General features: G+C 37.7%; 1 protein-coding gene across 1 annotated transcript in view; it reads right to left on the bottom strand.

The window, feature by feature from the left end:
* Positions 1-802: 802 nt before the first annotated feature.
* The window catches only part of PALMD (palmdelphin), a 71590-nt gene continuing 51582 nt past the window's right edge, over positions 803-20810 (bottom strand). The window contains 6 exon segments of the mRNA XM_020999665.2: positions 803-1237; positions 7034-8084; positions 8086-8114; positions 9131-9244; positions 9368-9401; positions 9540-9654. Of these exon segments, the coding sequence (XP_020855324.1) occupies positions 1194-1237; positions 7034-8084; positions 8086-8114; positions 9131-9244; positions 9368-9401; positions 9540-9654 (1387 nt within the window). The 3' untranslated portion in view covers positions 803-1193.

Below are 20810 nucleotides of genomic sequence, written 5' to 3' on the forward strand. Positions count from 1 at the left end.
TGTGCAATTCTGTTACAATGGAATCCGGTAATATTGCCATTGGCATAGCATGCCATCCCCATGCTTATTCTGATTTTTCATAACTTTGGCTGTTTGAGGCTTGTTCATTTGAATTGGTCCAACACTAACTAGAACAACAATTAGCTGTTTGTTGTGTCCTTCATTGTTTGGGGATCTGGGAATTTAAGACCCATCCCTTGGGACAGAATCAAACATTCCATCTTTGTTTGGACAATCTTTGCCTTTATATTTTCTTGAGAGTATGCATGAAAGGGTGATGGCTCAAGTTAGAAGGAAGTGTCAAATTATGGTTGGTAAAGACACATGCTCAAGCTCCACCTGGACTTAGACTCCACTGAGACAGGTCTTGTCTATGCCTTTAGAGTAGAGATCTCTACCAAACTGGACCAGTTAGTCCTCTGGAAGCAGACCTAGTTTCTTTATGATTTTGCTAATTCAAGGTAATTTCCTTATTTCAAGACTAAGCATGTAGATTTGTTGTAAAAAGAAGAGAAGACACTGATTTTCACATTAGCAAAATGAGAATTCTGTGTCGGAGAAGGTCTGATTGTGGAGTTAGGAAGAACTGGGTTCAACTCCTGCTTCTGGCATCTACTAGCTAAGTGACCCTGAGCAAGTCATTTAAACTCTTCATTTCCCTAGGCAATCCTGTAAACACTAAGTTGTAGATAAGTAGCTGAGCTGTGTAAGGGAAGGGAATTTCCACACAAGGAGGTCTTGACATTGATGAAACCACAGGGGGATGATACATCCCCCAACAAAAAATGACAGTACCAGTTAGTAACATATAGTTACTCAATTTAATTTCTATTTTAAATAACTTTATTTTTAACTTTAACAAGCTCTTATTAGAAATGCTTTGGTATCAATTCAATAAAAATATGCTAGAATTTTCCCACTTAAAGCATGTCATTTAACTGCAACAAGTGAACATTTGTTTTTCCCACATATCTGTATATTTTTCATGAATAATGGTTACCATGAATGCATGGCATCATATGCATGTATTGTATCTATCTATGTACATAACATGTATATTTTTTGTACACACATTATGCCATTTGGGGATGGAATTTAGGAGAGGAATAAAAGCAAAACCATCCAGAAGAGAATGGGAAGACTGTCTTCAATTTCTTCTTTCAGAGATGTTTAGTTACACAAGTGAGCAGCTGTCAGATCACCTTTTTTCCCAGTTTTGCCATTCTCATCCTTAGTGCTGTGAATTAGAGAGAGAGAGAAAAAATATACATATATGTTAACTCATGACAAACTTCCTGATTTTAATTCCAAATATCTTTTGGGTTGGAAAAAATGAAAAGCAAGCCACGTACCTCCAATGGTTTGGTCCAACACCGTAAGCATTGATTTATGCACGAAAAGATAGTAGAAATAAGCGGTGGTTAACTTAGAACAGAAGTATGTTCAGAAACAGAAGGAGCCTATTATTATAATGATTAGAAAAATGAGTGCCAGATTTGCACAGCAAATATCCAATTAGTGCAGTGAAGAAAATATTAAATGTAGTTAGGTACATAGAGGTTAGTAGCTGTGCACATTTCTGAGTTATTTTCTATGGAAGATATCTAAGCAGGTGCTGTATGAGAACTAGGTTTGAAAGGCTTTTTTCCCATTTGGATCCATATAAATACTCTGATCCTGATATATCAAAATTTATTTCAGAGAATCATAGAAGCTCACAGTTGCAAGGAGATTACTGAAGATCTCATTTAATTTGGCAAACGTTTATTTTGTGTCTACTTTATGCAAAGCACTATGTTAGGCATTGGAGATACAATTCATGCTCTCCATGAGTCTATAGGCTCATATGGAAGATAAGAATCTCTGTCACTTACTACCTTTGAGACCTTAGGCAAATCAGTCAACCTCTCTGGGCCTCAGTTTCCTCAACTGTGAAATGGCTTGGACTAGATGACTCCTAAGGTCCACATCTGGCTACCCATCTATGAACATTTGCATTTTCACATTTAATTCAACCCCTACCTGAAGTATGAATTCCCTGTATGATATCTCTGATAAAAGTCACTCAGCCTCTGCTTAAATACCTCTAGTGACAGAGAACTTTTGGCCTCTGGAATCAATCCCTTCTCCTTTTGGACAACTAATTGTTAGGCTGTTCTTTGTTGTGCTGAACCAAAGCTCCCTTCCTATGCCTTCCAGGCAGCGCTCAGAGTTCTCTCTTCTGAGGCTCCCCGCACAAGTTGAATCTCTCTTCCACATGATAGACATATTTAAATCAGACTATCATGGTCATTTGTGATCATTTAGGATTTGAACATGTAATTAGAGGCCTTTAAATTGGCCTAAATATATCACTTTTTTTTTTGGGTTAGGCAATGGGGTTAAGTGACTTGCCCAGGGTCACACAGCTAGTGAGTGTTATGTGTCTGTGGCTGGATTTGAACTCAGGTCCTCTTGAATCCAGGGCTGGTGTTCTATCCACTGTGCCACCTAGCTGCCTGTATATCACATCTTCTGATTACAAATCATTGGTATACTCTTAGGAATATGTAGAATGCAAGTTTTTGGAGGGCAGGGGCTGTTTTTTTGTGTGTGTGTTTGTTTTTATTATTATTTTTTGTCTTTGTGACCCCAGCACCAAGTCTTCCATAAAGTGGGCATTTGTTGGATCAATGATGTGCTGCAAAGAATTCAGAACATATTTTCACACCTACAGATTTAATCTTTGGATAATTCCAATGATGTTCTAGTACTCTGCTGTTAATATGTAGAACCTTCTGTACAGCAGCGGCCACAGACATGGGCAGATAAATGATTACCTCTGTGTCTGACTGATGCACTCACTTGCTACTTGTTCTGGATGTAGTTTTAGTATAAGGAATCCTAGGATGGCAAGCTCTCTGATTGCTCAGCTAGACATGAATTTAAATGTAAATTAAATGTAAATTAATTTAAATGTAAACTCCTTTACATAAAAGGAATTAAAGGTACCACAGAATATCACAACTACAACTACCATTTTTTTTCACTCTAGGCAAGTGGCACTAGAGATGCAGGGGCCTAGAACATAGCCATTGTGGGGAGAAAATTCATGTTGGGAACACTAATTTCTACTCTTATAAAAGTGTATCCAATAAGGGGAGGAAACACACCTAATTGATAGGGCTAGAGTTGGGCAGGGGAGAAAGCTTTCTTAAGAAGGTGCTATGGATGCCTCCTACATTTCCCACCCTGTGACACAGCTCTGGCTGCTTCACCTTGCTCTGCAGAAAATAGTTTTTAAGATTTGAGAAGGAAACCTGATCCTTTGGTAATCTAAGATCTGCACTGAAACTATAATCACACTTATCAAGAAATCACATTTATAGAGAATGTTTTATTTTTAAAGACTTTCAAACTACTTTTTCCTTCTTGGATGTTAAAGAAAATTAGACTTAAATTGTTTTTTTTTTCTAAGTATAGGAACAGTAATAAATCTCTGGATTTGGTCTACTTGAAGCCTAGATGGAAGACTATCCTTTTACCCTTGGCCAGGGATTAAACTACAGAATTAGTAAACAATGCCAAAGCAGGAGACAGAGTTTGGACTGCAAAGAAGATTTGTATTTTCAGTTTTTCTCTAATTTTTTTATTCCTATCATCTCACACTATAATTTGTGCTCTCTATGTTGGAGAGGAGGGAAAATATTTTTTTCCATGCTGTGGGCAGTGTAGAGAGATGTTTATTCAAGTTTAAAAATGGCACGTTAGGCCTGAGGGCTAAAGTCACAAGTATCCTATTTCATGGGTTATCATGTTTTAAAGAGCTCTTGAATACAACTGTCTAGTTCTTCAAAAAAAAAAAAGATGTGATGACTAAATGCCTATGATTTTTTTCTTTCCATTTTGCAGGCTCATATACACAATAGAGGAAGGGTAGATTCTTCGGATTAGAGAACACTAAGGGGCAGGAAGATCTCTACAAGTTGCAACTACGTCTAAGGCTCTCTTTTTCCTCTTCTTGGACTCAAAGACATTGGTCTGGATGACCCAGACTTAGTTGTTTAGCTTTCCAGTGGCAATTTTCAACACTACCGTCACCTTTTTGTGGCTGCTTTAAGTGCCATTAAGAGAGCCCACAGGTTTCACATGGTAGGCCTAGGGATTAGGTAGAGGAGACAAAGAGGAACAAAGGAAATGGTGTGAGCATGGGGTGGAGAGGAGAGACAGAGAAAGAGATGGAGAGGCAGAGAGAAACAGAGAGAGACAGAGGTAGAGAAGTCAGGGAAGGGAGTAGAAGGGAAGAACTAGATAGTGGGGTTGTTGGGAGGGGGCTAAAGGGGAGAGGTTCCTGGTTGTGTATGCGCTTGACTAAAAGACCTTTGTGGTTCCTTCCCATATTGAAATTCTGTAAAATAGAGCATTAGCAGTGCCGTTTGATAGTCCAATAAGTATCTATATTTAGCACTAAGGTGTCTTTAGGTCCGTGTCAAAATCACTGTCTAAAATCGTGATTGGTATGCTTGATGCTCTTTCACAGATCTGCGAAGTTGGCATATTTTAGCTTCAGTGTATCCAATTTCCCTTTGCTAAGTAAGCCCTTTTCCCAACGCATCCCTCTCCCCAGTGTCATCTGAGGTTCTCATGCTCTCTTAGTCTTCCATCCTCTGAAAACCAGATATCAGGAAATAATCTACTACACACACTCACCATAATGTGCAAATTACTGATAATGTTTTAAATATTACCTCTCACAGGATAATTTCCACTTTGTCTGGACTCTTAAGGAATCCAGTCAAAGGAATGCAGTTGAATGCAATGGTAGAAACCACCTGAAAAGATTGGAGTAGCAATTTTTTTTTTAAACTGAGGGGAGGGAAGAAATGAGGGAGCTTCCTGATGCCTTTGAAATCAACTCTCATAGGTAGCTACTGGCTCTACCTGTGTGTAAGGCCGAGCCTGCAGACTTAGATATCTATCTATCTATCTATCTATCTATCTATCTATCTATCTATCTATCTATCTATCTATAGATAGATAGATAGATAGATATTAGACCATTTTCTTTACTAAGGTTTTATCTTAGATCTGTAATTCATGGTCTAAATAAGAAAACAGAGATCTAAAACAATTTAATGGGAGAGGTAGTGAATTAGGAATATTTTATCTTACAAGTAACTTTCAATGATAATAGAGTCCTTTGAATTGTTACTTTGTCTGGAATAGGTTTTCCTGTTTTGATGATTTTAGCTCAGTGTTTTCTGAAAAAGTTAGTCACTTCCTGCCTTTATCCACTTTGTAAATGTGTTGACACACTTTAGAGCAGAAGAAATGAGGGTGTTGAAGGGAGTTGGTTAATTTCCAAGTTCAAGAAGGGGGAGGTTTTTGAGATAGGTAATACAGTCATTGTTGATCATAAATGGTCATTATGCTTTTCAAAGCCTCCTGAATTGTTTTCTTAACTGAAATTAGGCTGAAAGGTTTAAAGTTGAAACAAAGCTCATTGTTGGAACAGAAAGAAAAGCTGGTAGTGGCTCAGGTTTGCTTTTATGAAGTCCCATCTTTTCAGTTCTGATGTAAATCGGAATTTAAGGGCACTCTCTCCAAGAAGCCAAAAGTTTCTACAAAAAACCAAACTAGATCTGGAAATAGCATATTTAATTTAATTAGCTAAATGAATGGAATGGAGCTCAGTTGTTTGTCATGTTGAAGGCAGCCTTATGGACACTTAAATAGCTTAGGAAGACACTTTATGGAGAATACAAGTAGAATCATACCTTTGAAATGTTTTGGATTTGTTGGAACTTTAAAATCATTGCTTTTCAATAAAATCCTCTTTAATATAAGCTTTAGAAATTCTTTCACTTTCTATAATCCTCAGTGCCTTTGATTCTTATCTTTCAATAGTCAAAGTTAAGGAAGATTATGGAAAACTCCCAGTATGGGAACTCTTTCTACCAATACAGATTACAAATTGTTTGTGATTCAACCCATAATCCTCCCTCCTCAAACTCCCTGAAGTGACTTGTCTAGGGCCACCCACCTAATAAATGTCATAGGAGGTATTTGAACTTGTCTTCTTGACTCCAAGCCCAGCATTCAATACCCTATGCCATGGCTTCCTCTACAGTTAATATAATCATTCTAACTTATTATGATATGCCTCTTTGTGTTCTTTACAAATGTGAAGTGGAAATCAATACTCTGCCTCTGTCCTGGTGACTGAGATGCAATAAATCTAAAAAAAGATGAGTTGTCATTTTTATAGAAAAAATGTCAGAAGTGTTTTTCCCATTCATGTTCTGTTATAAAAATTGATAGCATGAGAAATGTATATATTTGTATAACAAATCTGTCTAAAAATAAATTTGCTGGACTGGAAAAGGGAATGCAGAATTAAAAGATATATACAAGCATTAGGAAAGCTGGTGTTTCTCCTATTTAAAAATACAGAAAAGAATAAGGAAACAGGCAATAAAGTTATTAAAATACAAAAAAAAAACCCAACCCACAGTGAAGGCAAGGTAGGAAAAGTACCAGGAAAATAAAGTCTGTTGCTTGGCTTTTCTTGAAAATTAAGGCCTATGTTAAATGATACACAAATAATATTGAAGTATTTGATACGTACAAAAAAAAATAATTCTATCAGTTACCCAATATAAAAAATAGCACATAAAATAGCATAACATGTTTGAAGGGGATTTTAAATAAGTAAGATAAAATAATGCAATATACAAATATGACTACAATGTTTGTCCATCCCCTCTTCCTGACCATCAAAGGCATTTTTTTGGGCTGGCCTTGCAAGATTACCCACCTTAAGTTTAGACATGCCAAATTTAACTTCATGTATAAGAAGAAACATGAGTTAATAACTTGGATATATAGTGACAACAATTCAGATGAACGATTATGAAAAAAAGTAATTCCATGTTAGTTTATCTGATAATCAAAGACGAGCTAAGCAAGAAGGCTTATTAATCAGAAAGAGAGCTTAAGGAAGCTGTTTATCACATGACTGAACAGCATTGGCATGCCTTGTCATTTTTATTACCTGTGAGAGAAGGATCCTCTGTCCCATCTCCAGCTCTCTGGCTATCTAGGTTAGAATGGTGGGTGGGGTAGTTTAAGCTTTCCTTTTGTTCATTTAAAGCTATGGGCTTTTTGTGAGGTGATTGATGGCTTGAGTTTTCATGAGGATTGACTTCTGATCTCTTCCTGGGGAGTGGTGTTGGCTTAGTAGGTTGGTAAACCTTACTGTAGTGACCCACAGGATGATAGGATGGTTTCTCAGCTTCTCCTTCCTCCTCTTCATCATCATCAATCACCACCAGTTCTGCATGGATGATTCCATCATACCCTGTTAGGAGCTTTTTTTCTTCTTCATCCTCCTCTTCTGCTTGCTGATATCCCATGAAAATCATGGTAACAGGTTTTGAGTCATCTACATTACAAGGCATGGAATGAACGATGTTGTACTTGATGTCTTCCTCTTCTTCCTGCACAGTTGGTGAAGAACGCTGGTGTACTGACTTCCTAATGGATGGCTCTTGGGGGCTCTCTCTTGCCTTGGAAGAGGGCACACATTCCTCTTGCGTCACACTTGTTTCTTCCCAAGATGGCATCGTCTTTGGTTGGGTACGAAGACTGTCCTCTGTCTGCTGAACCACTGATCTGGGGCGAGGTATTGGTCGCATGGTGCGGAGATGATTATCCTTCTGTAAGCCATTTCCCAAATTGTGTGAAGAACCATTTAAACTACTGCCTAGTCCATTAGCTTGAATGTGCATCCTTTCTTGAAGATTTGGTCCAGGGGTTACACCTTCTTTCTGTGGGGTTAAAGGTCTGCAGAACTGGTTGGCAAACACAGGCTCGTGATATTCAGTTGGAGATTTAGAGTTTCTCTCTGAGGCTTGTCTTAAAAGTTCCTCCACCTCAATGGGTCCTAGATCATCAGTGCCATTATGTGCAACATGGTGATTGGAGCTGACTGCATAGATTGATTTTCGGCCATCATCATAAACTTTTATGCCTGTACCTTTAAAGTTGTCAGATGGGAGAGGTATTGAAGATAGTACTGTGCTTTCTCCAGTCTTCATGTCCTTTTTCAACTTTAATTTCCATGGTATACAAAGCTATTGAGAGAGAGAGTTCATTTTTAATTTAACACTGTAATAACAAGCAGAATATGAAGAGGTGTTCTGACATCATGATCTCATAGTTTCACAAGCTAACCCTTTTTTTCCCAGCAGAAGGACTCTGGTGTTGGTTTGCTGTTGCCTTTCTACAGATTTTTAATCATAGTCTCCCTTCTCTGGACTGTTTCCCCCTAGGCAAGATTAGCCTGCAGGAGTGAACATAAACTTCTGCCTTCATTTTTCCCCTTGCTCTGTATATGTCTTGTTTGTACATGGTTGTTTTATATTGTCTGCCTATTACACTGTGGACTACTTGAGACCGGAGATTGTCTCTTACATTTCTTTGTATCACTATCTCTTAATACAGTGTGTATAACACAGAATAGGTGCTATCTCAAAGCTTGTTGAATGACTCACTCTACTCATGAAAATAGTGTATCCTTCTCTACATGAAGATTTACAACTATACAACTCTAACTATTGAGAAATATACAAAGGAGAATTTTGACAGAGTGTAAGTTTTTTTGGGGTCAGGAACCAATTCAGTATACTTTCCAGCACATAGTCAATGCTTAATAAATGCTTGACACATATATACATACATACATATTAATCTGACCTATGCTGAGTCCTTTATTATTGTCAGAGCTGAGGCTGATATTGCAGACATTCCTTAGGGTTGAGAAACACCAGATAACTGTCCCTGGTCTACCCGAATACTCCAAACCTCTTCATGCTCTAGGAGGTTCACCTTCCCAGAGGAATGGTTTGTTAGGCCCTAGATGGACTATGAGAAAACAATTCTTCAATTATACAAACTTTTTTTATACAAACTATTTACATTCATAAGGACTAGTGTTTAACCAAAAACAATATTACAAGTTCATGAGACATACAAAAAGACAAGTTCAGGGGAATTCTGGTTGTAGTCAGAGCACAGATTGGTACAGCAAATTTTGAAAATTTTGAAGCCTGAATTCTAAATCTGCCAATATGATGAGCTGCCGGAATACCTTTTCTATTTTGTTCATCTTCTTCTGTTCCTTCATCTCGTTCCTTCCTTAACCTAGATGGTATGTAGGATTTTGGAAGATCAGGGATATTGGCATAGATGTCTTCAATGGTCTCTGTGAAATTGAGAGAGAACCAATATGTTCAGAATATTTTAAATCAATGATAAAATTGTAAACGGGCTTGTAAAAACAATACCTTCATTTTCTAAGAACCAGACTACCTCAAGCTATACATACCTTCTGGTTTTTCTGTCTTTTCCACCTTCACAGACTACAAAGAAAAAATATTTTTATCATTATTACAGTTTTTGAAAATTAGTTCAAATATAGACTAAATTTTAGTAATATTGGATACTATTAGGAGGACTAAGTATGTGAAGGAATAATTTTTAAAATCCTCACTACATACCTTTATAATGTCTTCTGCAGTTCTCTCAACTGATTTTAGTTTCTTTAAAATTGTTTCTTCATGAGCTGAGACTTTCAATTCTGCTTTTTCAAGCTCTTCAATCTCTTTCTCAAGTCTGAGAACAAAAGTTTACAGAGTTGGTAAAGGCTGATACTATAGCATATTGGTTGCCAAATATCCACTAAGAATATTTTCATGTAAAGGAGAAGACTGAGCAATTTGCTTGGAATAGGGGACTATTCATTCACTAAGTACTTCCTTTTCTGGATGTCTCTTTGGGATGGGAAGATGATCTACAGTTCTCAAACACTCTCCCAAGAAAGGACAAGCTCTAATAACTCCCAACATGCTGGAAGACTTTGGGTATGAATATATCCTTGGTCTGGTGCTTTTTAACATTTTTACCAGTATTATTCTAAATTAGTGACTTGGTATAGACAGCCAACACACTAGATAATACAGTTAGGATGCAAGACAATCTTACTAGGTTAATACATGGGACTGAAGCTAATATGATAAAATTTAGTAAAGATAAAGGTAAAGTCTTACACATGGGTTAAAAAAATCAATACCACAACTAGAAGATAATGGAGATATGACTCAATGTGTGTGTGTGTGTGTGTGTGTGTGTGTGTGCATTTGGATCTCTTTTCTTTTGTCAGGGAATGTTCAAGCAACCATTTCTGGTTGCTAAAATTAAACAGCTTTGCCGTCATCAATAGAAATTTCCCCAATAGAAAGCAACCCAGCTATGACTTACTAGGTAAATCCTAGTGAGCTGTCTGAGGCACATCATTACTGACCATTTTTCAAGACTCTGATTCCATGTTTTCTCACCCTAACGGTATGATTTCCATGTTATACTTGAGTAAGTTTTTTGTACTTCATTGGGCCCCCACATTTAATTTATATATTTTTTACCTCATGCAAATTCCTGAAGGTTATTTATTATTTCCTTAGAATTCCCTCTGCCCCTTTTCAGTTATTTTCAGTTGTGCCCAACTCTTTGTGACCCCATTTGGGGTTTTCCTGGCAATGATACTGGAGTGGTTTGCCATTTCCATCTTCAGCTCATTTTACAGATGAGGAAACTGAGGCAACCAGGATTAAGTGACTTGCCCAAGGTGACACAGCTAGTAAGTGACTGAAGTCAGATTTGAACTTAGATCCTCCTGACTCCCTAGGCCAGTGCTCTGTCCACTGTGCCACCTAGCTGCACCTCCCTTGCCCCTAGGTAGGGTCACATTGTACTCATTGTTCAGTGGTAATGGGGAAGTGCTATAGTCTAGTATGATCTAATGGAAAGAACATGGTACTAGGAATTAGATCTAGTCTTGGATCTCAATAAGAGAGCCATTTCATCTCAGGTATGCCGCTTGACCTCTCTGAAACCTTGGTTTCCTTAGAAACAAAATGAGGATCTTCAGTCAATCAACAAACATTTATTAAGCACCTCTTGTGTTCCAGGCACTGTTCAAGGCACTGAGGATGCGAAGACAAAATAATGAAGTGGTCCCTACTCTCGTTCTAACAGGGGACATGGCACGTCTAAAAGCGTCTATTCAAGAACCTAGTAACAAAAGTACCTGATGAGGCATATGCTATAACCTCCTGAAGAGCCCTGATAATGAATGTTTTTAAGGGTCTCTCAGGTCCCCAGATGAAAGTTATATTGTATAGTAGGCCGTAGACATATGATACGGACTGAAACTATTCACAGTTATTTGGCCATAGGCAACTCTTACTTAAAGAGGGGGCAGTGTGGTAGAACTGAAAGAACACTAGACATGAAAGTCAGGAAGGACTGGGGTAAAATTCCACTTTAGACATTTTCTAGCTTTAAGACCTTGGCAAGTCACTTAGCTTCCTCATCTGTAAAATGGGGATACTAATATTTGTAGTACTTACAACATAACGATTATTGTGAGAATCGAATGAAATAATATTTTTAGAGTCCTTTGCCAACCTTAAAATACTACATAAATAACAGTTACTATTAATTTGGATTTGTTTGTTGTTGATTATTCAGAATCACAGGGTAACAACCATTAATTCATAGTATTTATTAAAATTTCCATTGAAATAATGAAATACTTAATTTCTACTTAAAATTATAGAGAAATGGATACTTACAAACACTATTTATAAATGGATGTGGCCCCACAGAAAATACCATCAATATGGACAGCAGGAATATGGAAATTGTAAATATTTCAAGGATCTGTGATTCCGTAGTGTAGGAAACTTTCAATGTGGGGACTCTGAATCCCATTATAGAGAGTGAGCCATCTATGACTTAGTAAGTAAAACCTAAGGGGCCGTCTGAAGCATAGACTGTATTGGTGACTTGAATAGTTTTACATGGTGTTAGAGAGAAATTTTAATCCAGGTCTTCCTAACTTCAAATCTAGCACTTTATCCATTATGTCACATTGCCTCTAGGACAGCAGAAATATGTCTGATAAATAAACAGTAGGGGTTCTGTTATTTTAAGGAGCTAACAAAGTTTGCTAGATCAGAATGGCATTTAAACTGATATGAGATTCAGGAATCTAAATTTGAAAGTGATGAACTGGGAAGCAGATGATTACTTTTGGTAATAACTAGCAAGAGAAAGGATTTTAGTGGGTTAAGAGGGAGGGAGTCTTAATAATCTTCTAACTAGATAACTGTACCCTAGAGTTTTGGAGATTTAATAACAGTTTACATTATATGGTACTTTAAGCTTTGCAAAGCACTTTCAAAGCATTATTTCATTTGATCCTCGGAACAACTTTTTGAGGTAGTTGGTATTATTAATCCCCATTTTAAAGATGAGGAAGCTGAGGCTTAGGAAGCTTAAATGACTTGTGCTTCCAGTAAGTGTCTGAGGCAGGATTCAAACCCAAGTCTTTCTGACTCCAAATTTAGGGCTCTCTTCGTGGCCATAATGCAGTGAATATTGCTGAATGATTTTGCCAAATGTTGAATAAATTGTCAAGTTACAGAGAGAGTGATTCAACTTTATAAAAAGCCTTTTGGCCCTTTTTAAAAGGAATTTCATTTAAATCACGGGTGGAGAATCTCTGGTCTTTGGAATGCTCAGGTTCTGGATTTAATTTCATTTAGCCTATGGGACAAATGCAAGATAGTTAATATCTCAATTTATGCCCATAGTGACAAAAAGGCAACATAGCTTTGAAACACAAGATGGGGGTATTGCTTCAAGAAAGTCATGCTATTTCCCTGTGTCTGTGGGTGCTTTGTTCTCTCTCTGACGGTATTCCTCTTAATATGTGTGGATCTCTGCAGCTCTATCTTTGTCAACGTGTCCATTTCAGTAAAAGAGTATTTTGGATTCTTTCTCTTTGTCTTCCACTTTATTTTCTTCCACTCTTTTACAACCTATCACTTTTTCTTGACTGGCTATAATTGAGAACTATAAGCACACTCCCATATTGTTGGTTGCATTTATTGAATACAGTTTTGTTCCTTGATCTTAATTTCAAGAAATGTTCCAAAATTAAGTTTTCATTTCTTTGATCTTATATGCGCATCCTTCCCCATGACCCACTTGGCTCTCAGTATATAAAAATGGTTTGCTATCCTTGATTTAAAGCTATGAATATCTAGAACTTAAACTGGTACCTCCTTGGTACCTTTTGTTGGGAGAGGGCTTTCAGTAACTAAGAGTGAACTATCAGGTTGAGGTGGGAGAAAAGAGGATACTTTCTCTTTTTTCCCATCTTATCCTGAAAGCTCATTAGAGATTCTTTTGAAAATCCCTCTCACCTTCATGCTGTATCTCTCTCACCCTGGTGGTTCAGCATTTCCATAAGTACTGCCATTTCCTTTTCTGGTAGGTATTGCCTTTCAGAAAAGGCATTGGACTCCTGGAAATGCTGATTCAGTATGAAAGAAACAGGCTTTGCAGCAAGACAAATACCCTTTCTGGAGCCTACTTGGCTGTGATGGAAGGCCTGATGGATACTAATGCCTTTTAGAGTTCCTGGTAGCTGGTGGGCAGGTACCTGAGTGCCAATTTAGATAAGCAGAGTACATGAAAGAGGAGTTGTAAATGCTCTCCATTATTGGAATCTTTCTTCTGCCTGCTTGTTTTATTGGGGAAGTGGTGGTGGTGGTGGTGGTGGCGGCGGTCGGGGAGGAGGGCTATTTTCTAGAGCTTGCTAAGTAAAAAACAGGGATCTTTCAGTTCTTCCAAAGTTCTTGCAATAACCCCCTTCATCACCAAGGGATAATGCCCTGAATTCAATCCCAACATCAATTTATTGTCTTACAAAAAGGATTGAACATAAACTTCAAGTGTTGTAAGTACTGGCTATTTTAGAAAGCAATTATTTTGGCTGCTGAGGATCCATCTGTCTCTTTCAGACTTTGGTAGTATTAAGAAGGAATTGTGGCCAGGTGGAGTTTGCTATTATCAGAACCCAGGAAGGGTCTTAATAAACCCCCAGCTCAATAGTTCTATATACCAGCTTCTACCCCAACTATTGCCTAATTGTTAAGAAAAAGCTACATGTGCTTTGGAAAGTACTAAACAGTTGTCAAGTATTTTGGTAGGGATAGACTTCATTTTCAATGGGGACAATTATGTGGCTTTATATAAGGAAACATTTCCTAATAAGTAGAACCATTAGAAAGTGGAATTGGCTGCTTCAAGCAGTAATGGGTTCCTTGACATGGGAAGTCTCCAAACAGAGACTGGATAACCATTTGTTAGAGATGTTGCAGAAGGGATTATTCATTAGTTATGTGTTGGATTGGTCACTAGATGGTGTCTGAAGTCCTTCTGCAAGGCAGTGTTCCATAGTGGGAAGAACACTGGATTTGGAGTTAGAAGATGGGTGTGAATCCTGGCTTTCCTGCTATTTTCCTTCTGTGACCTTGGGTGAGTTGCTTAAGCTTTCACAGCCTTAGGATCCTCATCTCATCTTTAAAATGAAGTTGTTAAATTTGATCGCCTTTAAGATCATCTCCAGCTCTACACTTTATAATCTCATCCTTTATAAACTCATCAGTTCTGTGCTCCTGTGATCTCCTTTGTGTGGGGAAACCAATTGGGGTTAAGCAACTTGCCCAGGGTTACCTAGCTAATAAGTGCCTGAGGCTGAATTTGAAGTCAAGTCCTCCCGACTTCAGGGCCAATGCTGTATCCACTGTGCCACCTAGCTGCCCCAATATGGCCATCTTTAAAACATAGCATTCACTTTGCTCATCAGAATAAGTATGGATTCTATTCTTTCCTCTTCAATAAGATTGCAGAATGGTAAAGGCAGAAAGCAAATCTGGACATGTGCCGGTCTTTCTGTGTAAAGATGATTCTCCTGAAACACATTTGGGGGCGAATACTATGAATTACTCACTCATCCTTGTGACCAGTGGTGCCAACCAGGAAAATGGGTAGTGGAACCAGCAATTTACTTAGCTTATATGGAGATTCTCATATGAATCCTGATCCTTAACTTCATGGTGGTTTTTAGAACATAGTAGGAATGCTGCTCTGAGGAATCCATACTTATTTTTGAATACTGTATTTATTGAGACAAGGCCTCAGAAGGCAACGATGAAGTTGCATTATCATTGGAGTGGCTATAAGTTAAATATATATGTGCGCGCGCGCGTGCACACAACACACACACACACACACACACACTCCTCCACCACTACCACCACCATCACCACCACATATACATTCTATTATATATGTATAGTATGAGAACACAGTACTCAGTATGTGTTGTTGAATGCATGACTAGCCCTAAGCTAGTATAGTCCTGTTATCTTTATTTTGTTTTTGGGCAAAGAAGCTTAGAAGTTTGCTCAGATCTATCTATGTATCTATCTATCTATCTATCTATCTATCTATCTATCTATCTATCTATGCATCCATCCACACATATACATGTGTGTGTGTGTGTGTGTGTATACACACACACACACACACACACAAACACACACACACATAAAACCAATTTTCAGGTTAATTTACTTACCTCTAGGTCTCAAGTAATCTCAAAGCTTTAAGTATCTACCATATAATTGGTGTAGGTAATCCCTCCACTGATACAAATCACAACCTGTCATAATTTAGCAAGCTTTGAGAGTGGCTGTAGGTGAAAATTTTATCACCTGCTTGCTCATTTTCTCATGATGATGTTCTTCAAATTTAGGTAGGCTGGTCCTTAGATAAAAGGCAAGCCACAAATAGACTGTTAAGTTCCTTGAGGGCAAGAACTATTTTTTGTTTTGTTTTTGTATTTCCTGAATCTAGCACAGTGCCTTGCACATTGTGCGTGCTTAAGAAATGTTTGCTGGGTTGAATTACATTAGATCTAGCGTGTATTATAGGTAATACCTGGCAGAAAAAAATTCCATGATGAAGCACAAGAGCAGTACTTAAGTAGAGGAAAATAAGAAGGAGTTTTTGCAGTGAAAGAGTTTTTGTGTTTCTAAATAACAGGTGAATGCACAACTGGTTAACATTGGCATTATCTAGCTAATCTTGAACTATTAAAAATGTTATAATAAGAATAGCTACATTTTATTTAACACTTTAATGTTTGTAAAATACTCCCTTACTTAATTCTCACAGTAACTCTGTGAGGTGGATGCTCCGTTTTACAGATGAGAAAACAGACTGTCAGAGGCTAGGTCACTTGGCTAGAGTCACACAGCTGGAAATCTCTGAGGTAGACAGAAAGGAAATATATTCCTAACTTTAAGCCTAAACTTAACTACTGAAATGAATGAAACAATGGATGTTATTCATTGTGCATGCTTGGTGGAATGAACAAGTTAATTTAAACTACAGCTTGGACTTCATAAGAAAATAATAACAGGTATATAATCAATAGATTTGTCGAAGACAGACAGACAACACATTCTCATACTATAAATATAGACCTAAAAATGTCCCAGAAAACTCAACCAATAAACTATACTTGAACTGGTCCATTAGATTCTAAGCTTCTTGAGGGCAAGGACTGTCTTTTGCCTCTTTTTGTACATCTAGCACTTAGCACAGTGCGTGGCACATGGTAGGCACCTGTTGTTATCGTCTAGTCATTTTTTAGTCACTTCCAATTATTTGTGACCTTATTTGGGTTTTGTTGGCAAAGATGCCAGAGCGTTTTGTCATTTCCTTCTCCAGCTCACTCTACAGATGAGGATACTGAGGCAAGCAGGGTTAAGTGACTGCCCCCCCAGGGTCACATGGCTAGTAATTGTGTGAGGTCAGATTTGATCTTCCTGACCCCAGGCCCAGAGCTCTACCCATTGCGCCATCTAGTGCCTAGTAGGTGCATAACAAATACTTATCAATTGGTTGGTCCATTATCACAGATTGAACTATTGCCCACAATTGCCTGGCATAACAATGATTCATAAAAACTTAAAAAGATGATGTTTTTCATTAATGCCACTATCCCCAAAGATTCAATCTCTAAGGTATGGGGAACAAAAAAAATTTTAAAGTATAGAAACTTGGACAAGGACTTAAAATTCACATGAGAACAGGACAGGATACACAGAATCTCTGCCAGGGATGCTTTTAGTGGGCCTAGAGAAGATGAACTTATATTCTAACACTTAAGTCCAACTATAAAAAGCAGTTATTTAATCTGCCTATAGAATAGTTGGCAGAACACTAAAAATAAGGGTATATTAGAAAGAATACTGACTTATCCCAGGAATGTTTCTTTCTCAATCCCAGTGATAAGATGAAAACAAGAATAACAGTAACAGCAGCAACAGTAATATCGATATAAAACCTTGTTTTTGTTATTATAAGTAGGTCCTTCACTGATACAAATCAGAACCCTTCCATGACTTAGTGAACTATGTCATGAGTTCCTGTGATCAAAAACATATTCACTAGCTGGTGTTCAACCTTAGGTATACCCTGCAATATTAATTTAGTTAGACTGGTCCTCAGAAGACAGATGTACAATATATCATTAGAGTTGTACTCATGATCTTTCCAGCTTGGTGGGACCTGTCAGGACTTGTGCTCTGATGACTGAGTTTTGGGAACACACGTATGAACCCATAAGGCACTATAATGTTAATTTAGTGGAGGACTCATATTATATTAATTACCTGTCACATATGACTATATTGTGTATAGGAAAGTTTTATAGTTGGGCTTCTCTGTGAGTTTTAGCTAGCAATAATTTAGGGTTGACCAAGGGCAAAGACTGTATTTGTTTTATAACATATAAGCCATGTGGTTGGTGGTGATAGTGGTAGGGAGCAGTATTATATATTGTTGGGTTTTTTTTGCATTTTAGGCAATTGGGGTTAAGTGACTTGCCCAGGGTCACACAGCTAGTAAGTATCAAGTGTTTGGTCTGAGGCCAGATTTGAACTCAGGTCCTCCTGACTTCAGGGCCGGTGCTCTATCCACTATATAGTTTTTTAAAAAGTCTAGTACTGGGGCAGCAAGGTGATGCGTTAGATAGAGCACCGGCCCTGAAGTCAGAAGGACCTGAGTTCAAATCCGGCCTCAGACATGTAACACTTACTACCTGTGTGATTCTAGGCAAGTCACTTAACTCCAATTGCCTCACCAAAAAAAGTCAAGTACTTTCATTAATATTTTGATTAATTTAATAAAAATGATACTTCAATACTTAAAGGAGGTATAATTTATTCAATATGGCTATTCCCTCAACTGATGCTGACAGCAGCATCTCCATGACTTCAAAGAATGTTTTTACCAGTTGTTGGGCCCAAAATTATTCCTCAGCAGATAGCCACTCCTCTAGTGATGAGTGCATGACAATAATAACAGCTATCATTGATCTGGAATGATCAAATTTGTAAAATGCTTCACAAACATTATTTTATATGATCTTCACCACAATCTTGTGAGGGAAATAGTGCAGGGATTATAATCACTGCTTCCTAGATTTCTCTACAAAGTCCTCTTCTGATCTCTCTTTGTAACGTGGAGGTGATCCATGGCTATCTCAAATTTAATAATATTTGTAAAATGCTTTGAGAAACTTAAAGTGCTAAGTAAATTCTAGCTATAATTATGTCAAAGGCCATGTTAGTTGCTTATAAGCTTTGGGATTTCCTGCCATGTTAGGCTTCAAGTACGGTCCTAGCCACAGACATGCCTTCTTCTTTTTTTTTTTTTGGATGAACCTAGATAAGTATGGAGAAGCTTATTAGCAGGTTGGTCACCTGATCAGGAATTCTTTGGCCAAATATGAGGAAAAAATGGGTCCTGTAAGCCCACTTCTGTTTCTTCATTGATGGTGGCTTGATGCCCTGTTTCTTCAATGATAGAGAATGGGCGAGGCAGTATTTGAGTCACACAATTTCTAGACTGTCTAGAAATTAGCTCCAGACAATGGTTGATAAAGCATGCCATGGATGAATAAAGAGAGCAACTGAATGCAACTCTAAGACAACTAGAGGCACAAAGCCAGCCAACAGCAATATCAGAAGCAGGTGTCAGTTTGCCAATTGGGAAAAATAACAAATGCTTAGGTAACTCAATATATGCATATTTGTTTGTAGTGTGAAAAAAAACCCTGTTTTTACATGAGTTTATCTCCTAATGCATGGTAGCCAAAGAGGTAATAATCTCCATCTTAAATGTAAAGCATCTTATGATGATTCTGAATCACAAAATCAACAGGTTAGATTGAGAGAGATACTCAAAGGATAACTTAGAGAGATTAAAAATCTCTTCATTCTTTTAACATAAAGAACTATGTGGTTAAAAAAACAAAGCACTTCATTTTGAACTAAATACTTGAAACCAAATTGATCTTTATGGAACCAATTTCTGTCATTTATAAATTTCAGATTTAATTTTGAAATAAATTTCTGGGAGGTTAACTCTGGAAGCTAGTAGAAGGCATAGCAAATTGATTAGTTATGGACATTTTTGTGTTCTGACTGGACAGAGAGTGGACACGTGATTGCAAATTATGTTCTTAAGAATGCTAGTACATGCTGAGCACTTAATAAATGTTAAATAATTGTAATAATAATTCAATTTTACCTCTACCCAGGTGGCACATAATTCTTAAGTGACCTTCAAATATTATAGAAGGAAGAATATGGGAAATGAACTGGAGATGTTATTACCCAGGGGTTAGGAAAGTATTTTGCTCATTTCTAATAAGTTTTAGATTAAAGAGTTCTATAGTGAATAAATTATATATGATTATGTATTGAAGTGTTCAAAGCATAGTCAATGTTGAGTAAAGGCAGCAAAGGCATTGACTGTTGGTTGAGAAATGACTGGCTTGATGCCCTGTAACCCCTAACATTTACCCCTAACTTGTAAAATGATCAGTGTCAAAGAATGGTGACTCTGATCTCTCTTATATGTCCAACTTTGTTAATTGTTTAGTTCTGTTACCAAGAACAGAGAGCAATTATTCAAGGAAAAATAAATACAAGCCTATCCCTAGGTAGGGATGGGGCCATTAACCAATTGATCTAGATCAGGGGTCCAGATGGAAACTTTTATGATGTAACCAACTACTCACATTAGAATAGGGGCTACTATTGGGTGGGTGAAGAAAATATCCAGGAAAACAATCTCTTTTGGGAGAGGGTAAAGTTAACTTCAGGGGGTTCCCTTGGGGAGCCATGTGTGTGAGTACAACACAGAGACGTATGATCAAAACACATGAAATATGAATAACTTCTGAGATGACAACTCTCGAGAAGCTTAGTCTTTTGCTTGGCTGCTTTGCCATCCATCAGAATACAAAGGAGCTGCTTACCTCTCGTTTGATTCAGTATTATCAGTTAAGCATATTGGGGGGCTTTATTCAAATAGTCCCCAGATTTGAATTTCAAAAGACTGGATGTAGACGAAGATAGTTACTGTGAAAAACCCCACAAAGAATTAAGAATTATTTGACAAACATAAAACCAGATCAAAATTGTACTAGCATTGGATGTTAGCATTAATGGAGTTAAAAAGTGTCTAAAGTATTACTGACAGATATGGGCAAGGAAGACAGAAAAAAGGGATGAAAAAAGGAAGGGAAGAAGAAGGAGAAGGGGAGGAAGAGGAAGAAGAAAAAGATGAAGAGAAAGAGGAGGAGGGGAAGGAAGAGGGGAAGAGGGGAAGAGGGGAGACAGAAACAAGGAAAGGGAAGGAGAAAGAAAGGGAGAAAAAGAGAGAAGACAGAGAGAGAGAGACAGAGAGAGAGAGGGGAAAGGGAGGGGAGGAGGGAGGGAGAGAGAGACACAGAGAGAGACAAAGAGGCAGACAGACATAGGCGCTTGCGCGCGTGT

Source organism: Phascolarctos cinereus, unplaced genomic scaffold (genome assembly GCF_003287225.1).
Source record: "Phascolarctos cinereus isolate Bilbo 61053 unplaced genomic scaffold, phaCin_HiC Scaffold_5;HRSCAF=322, whole genome shotgun sequence".
Taxonomy (NCBI): Eukaryota; Metazoa; Chordata; class Mammalia; order Diprotodontia; family Phascolarctidae; genus Phascolarctos; species Phascolarctos cinereus.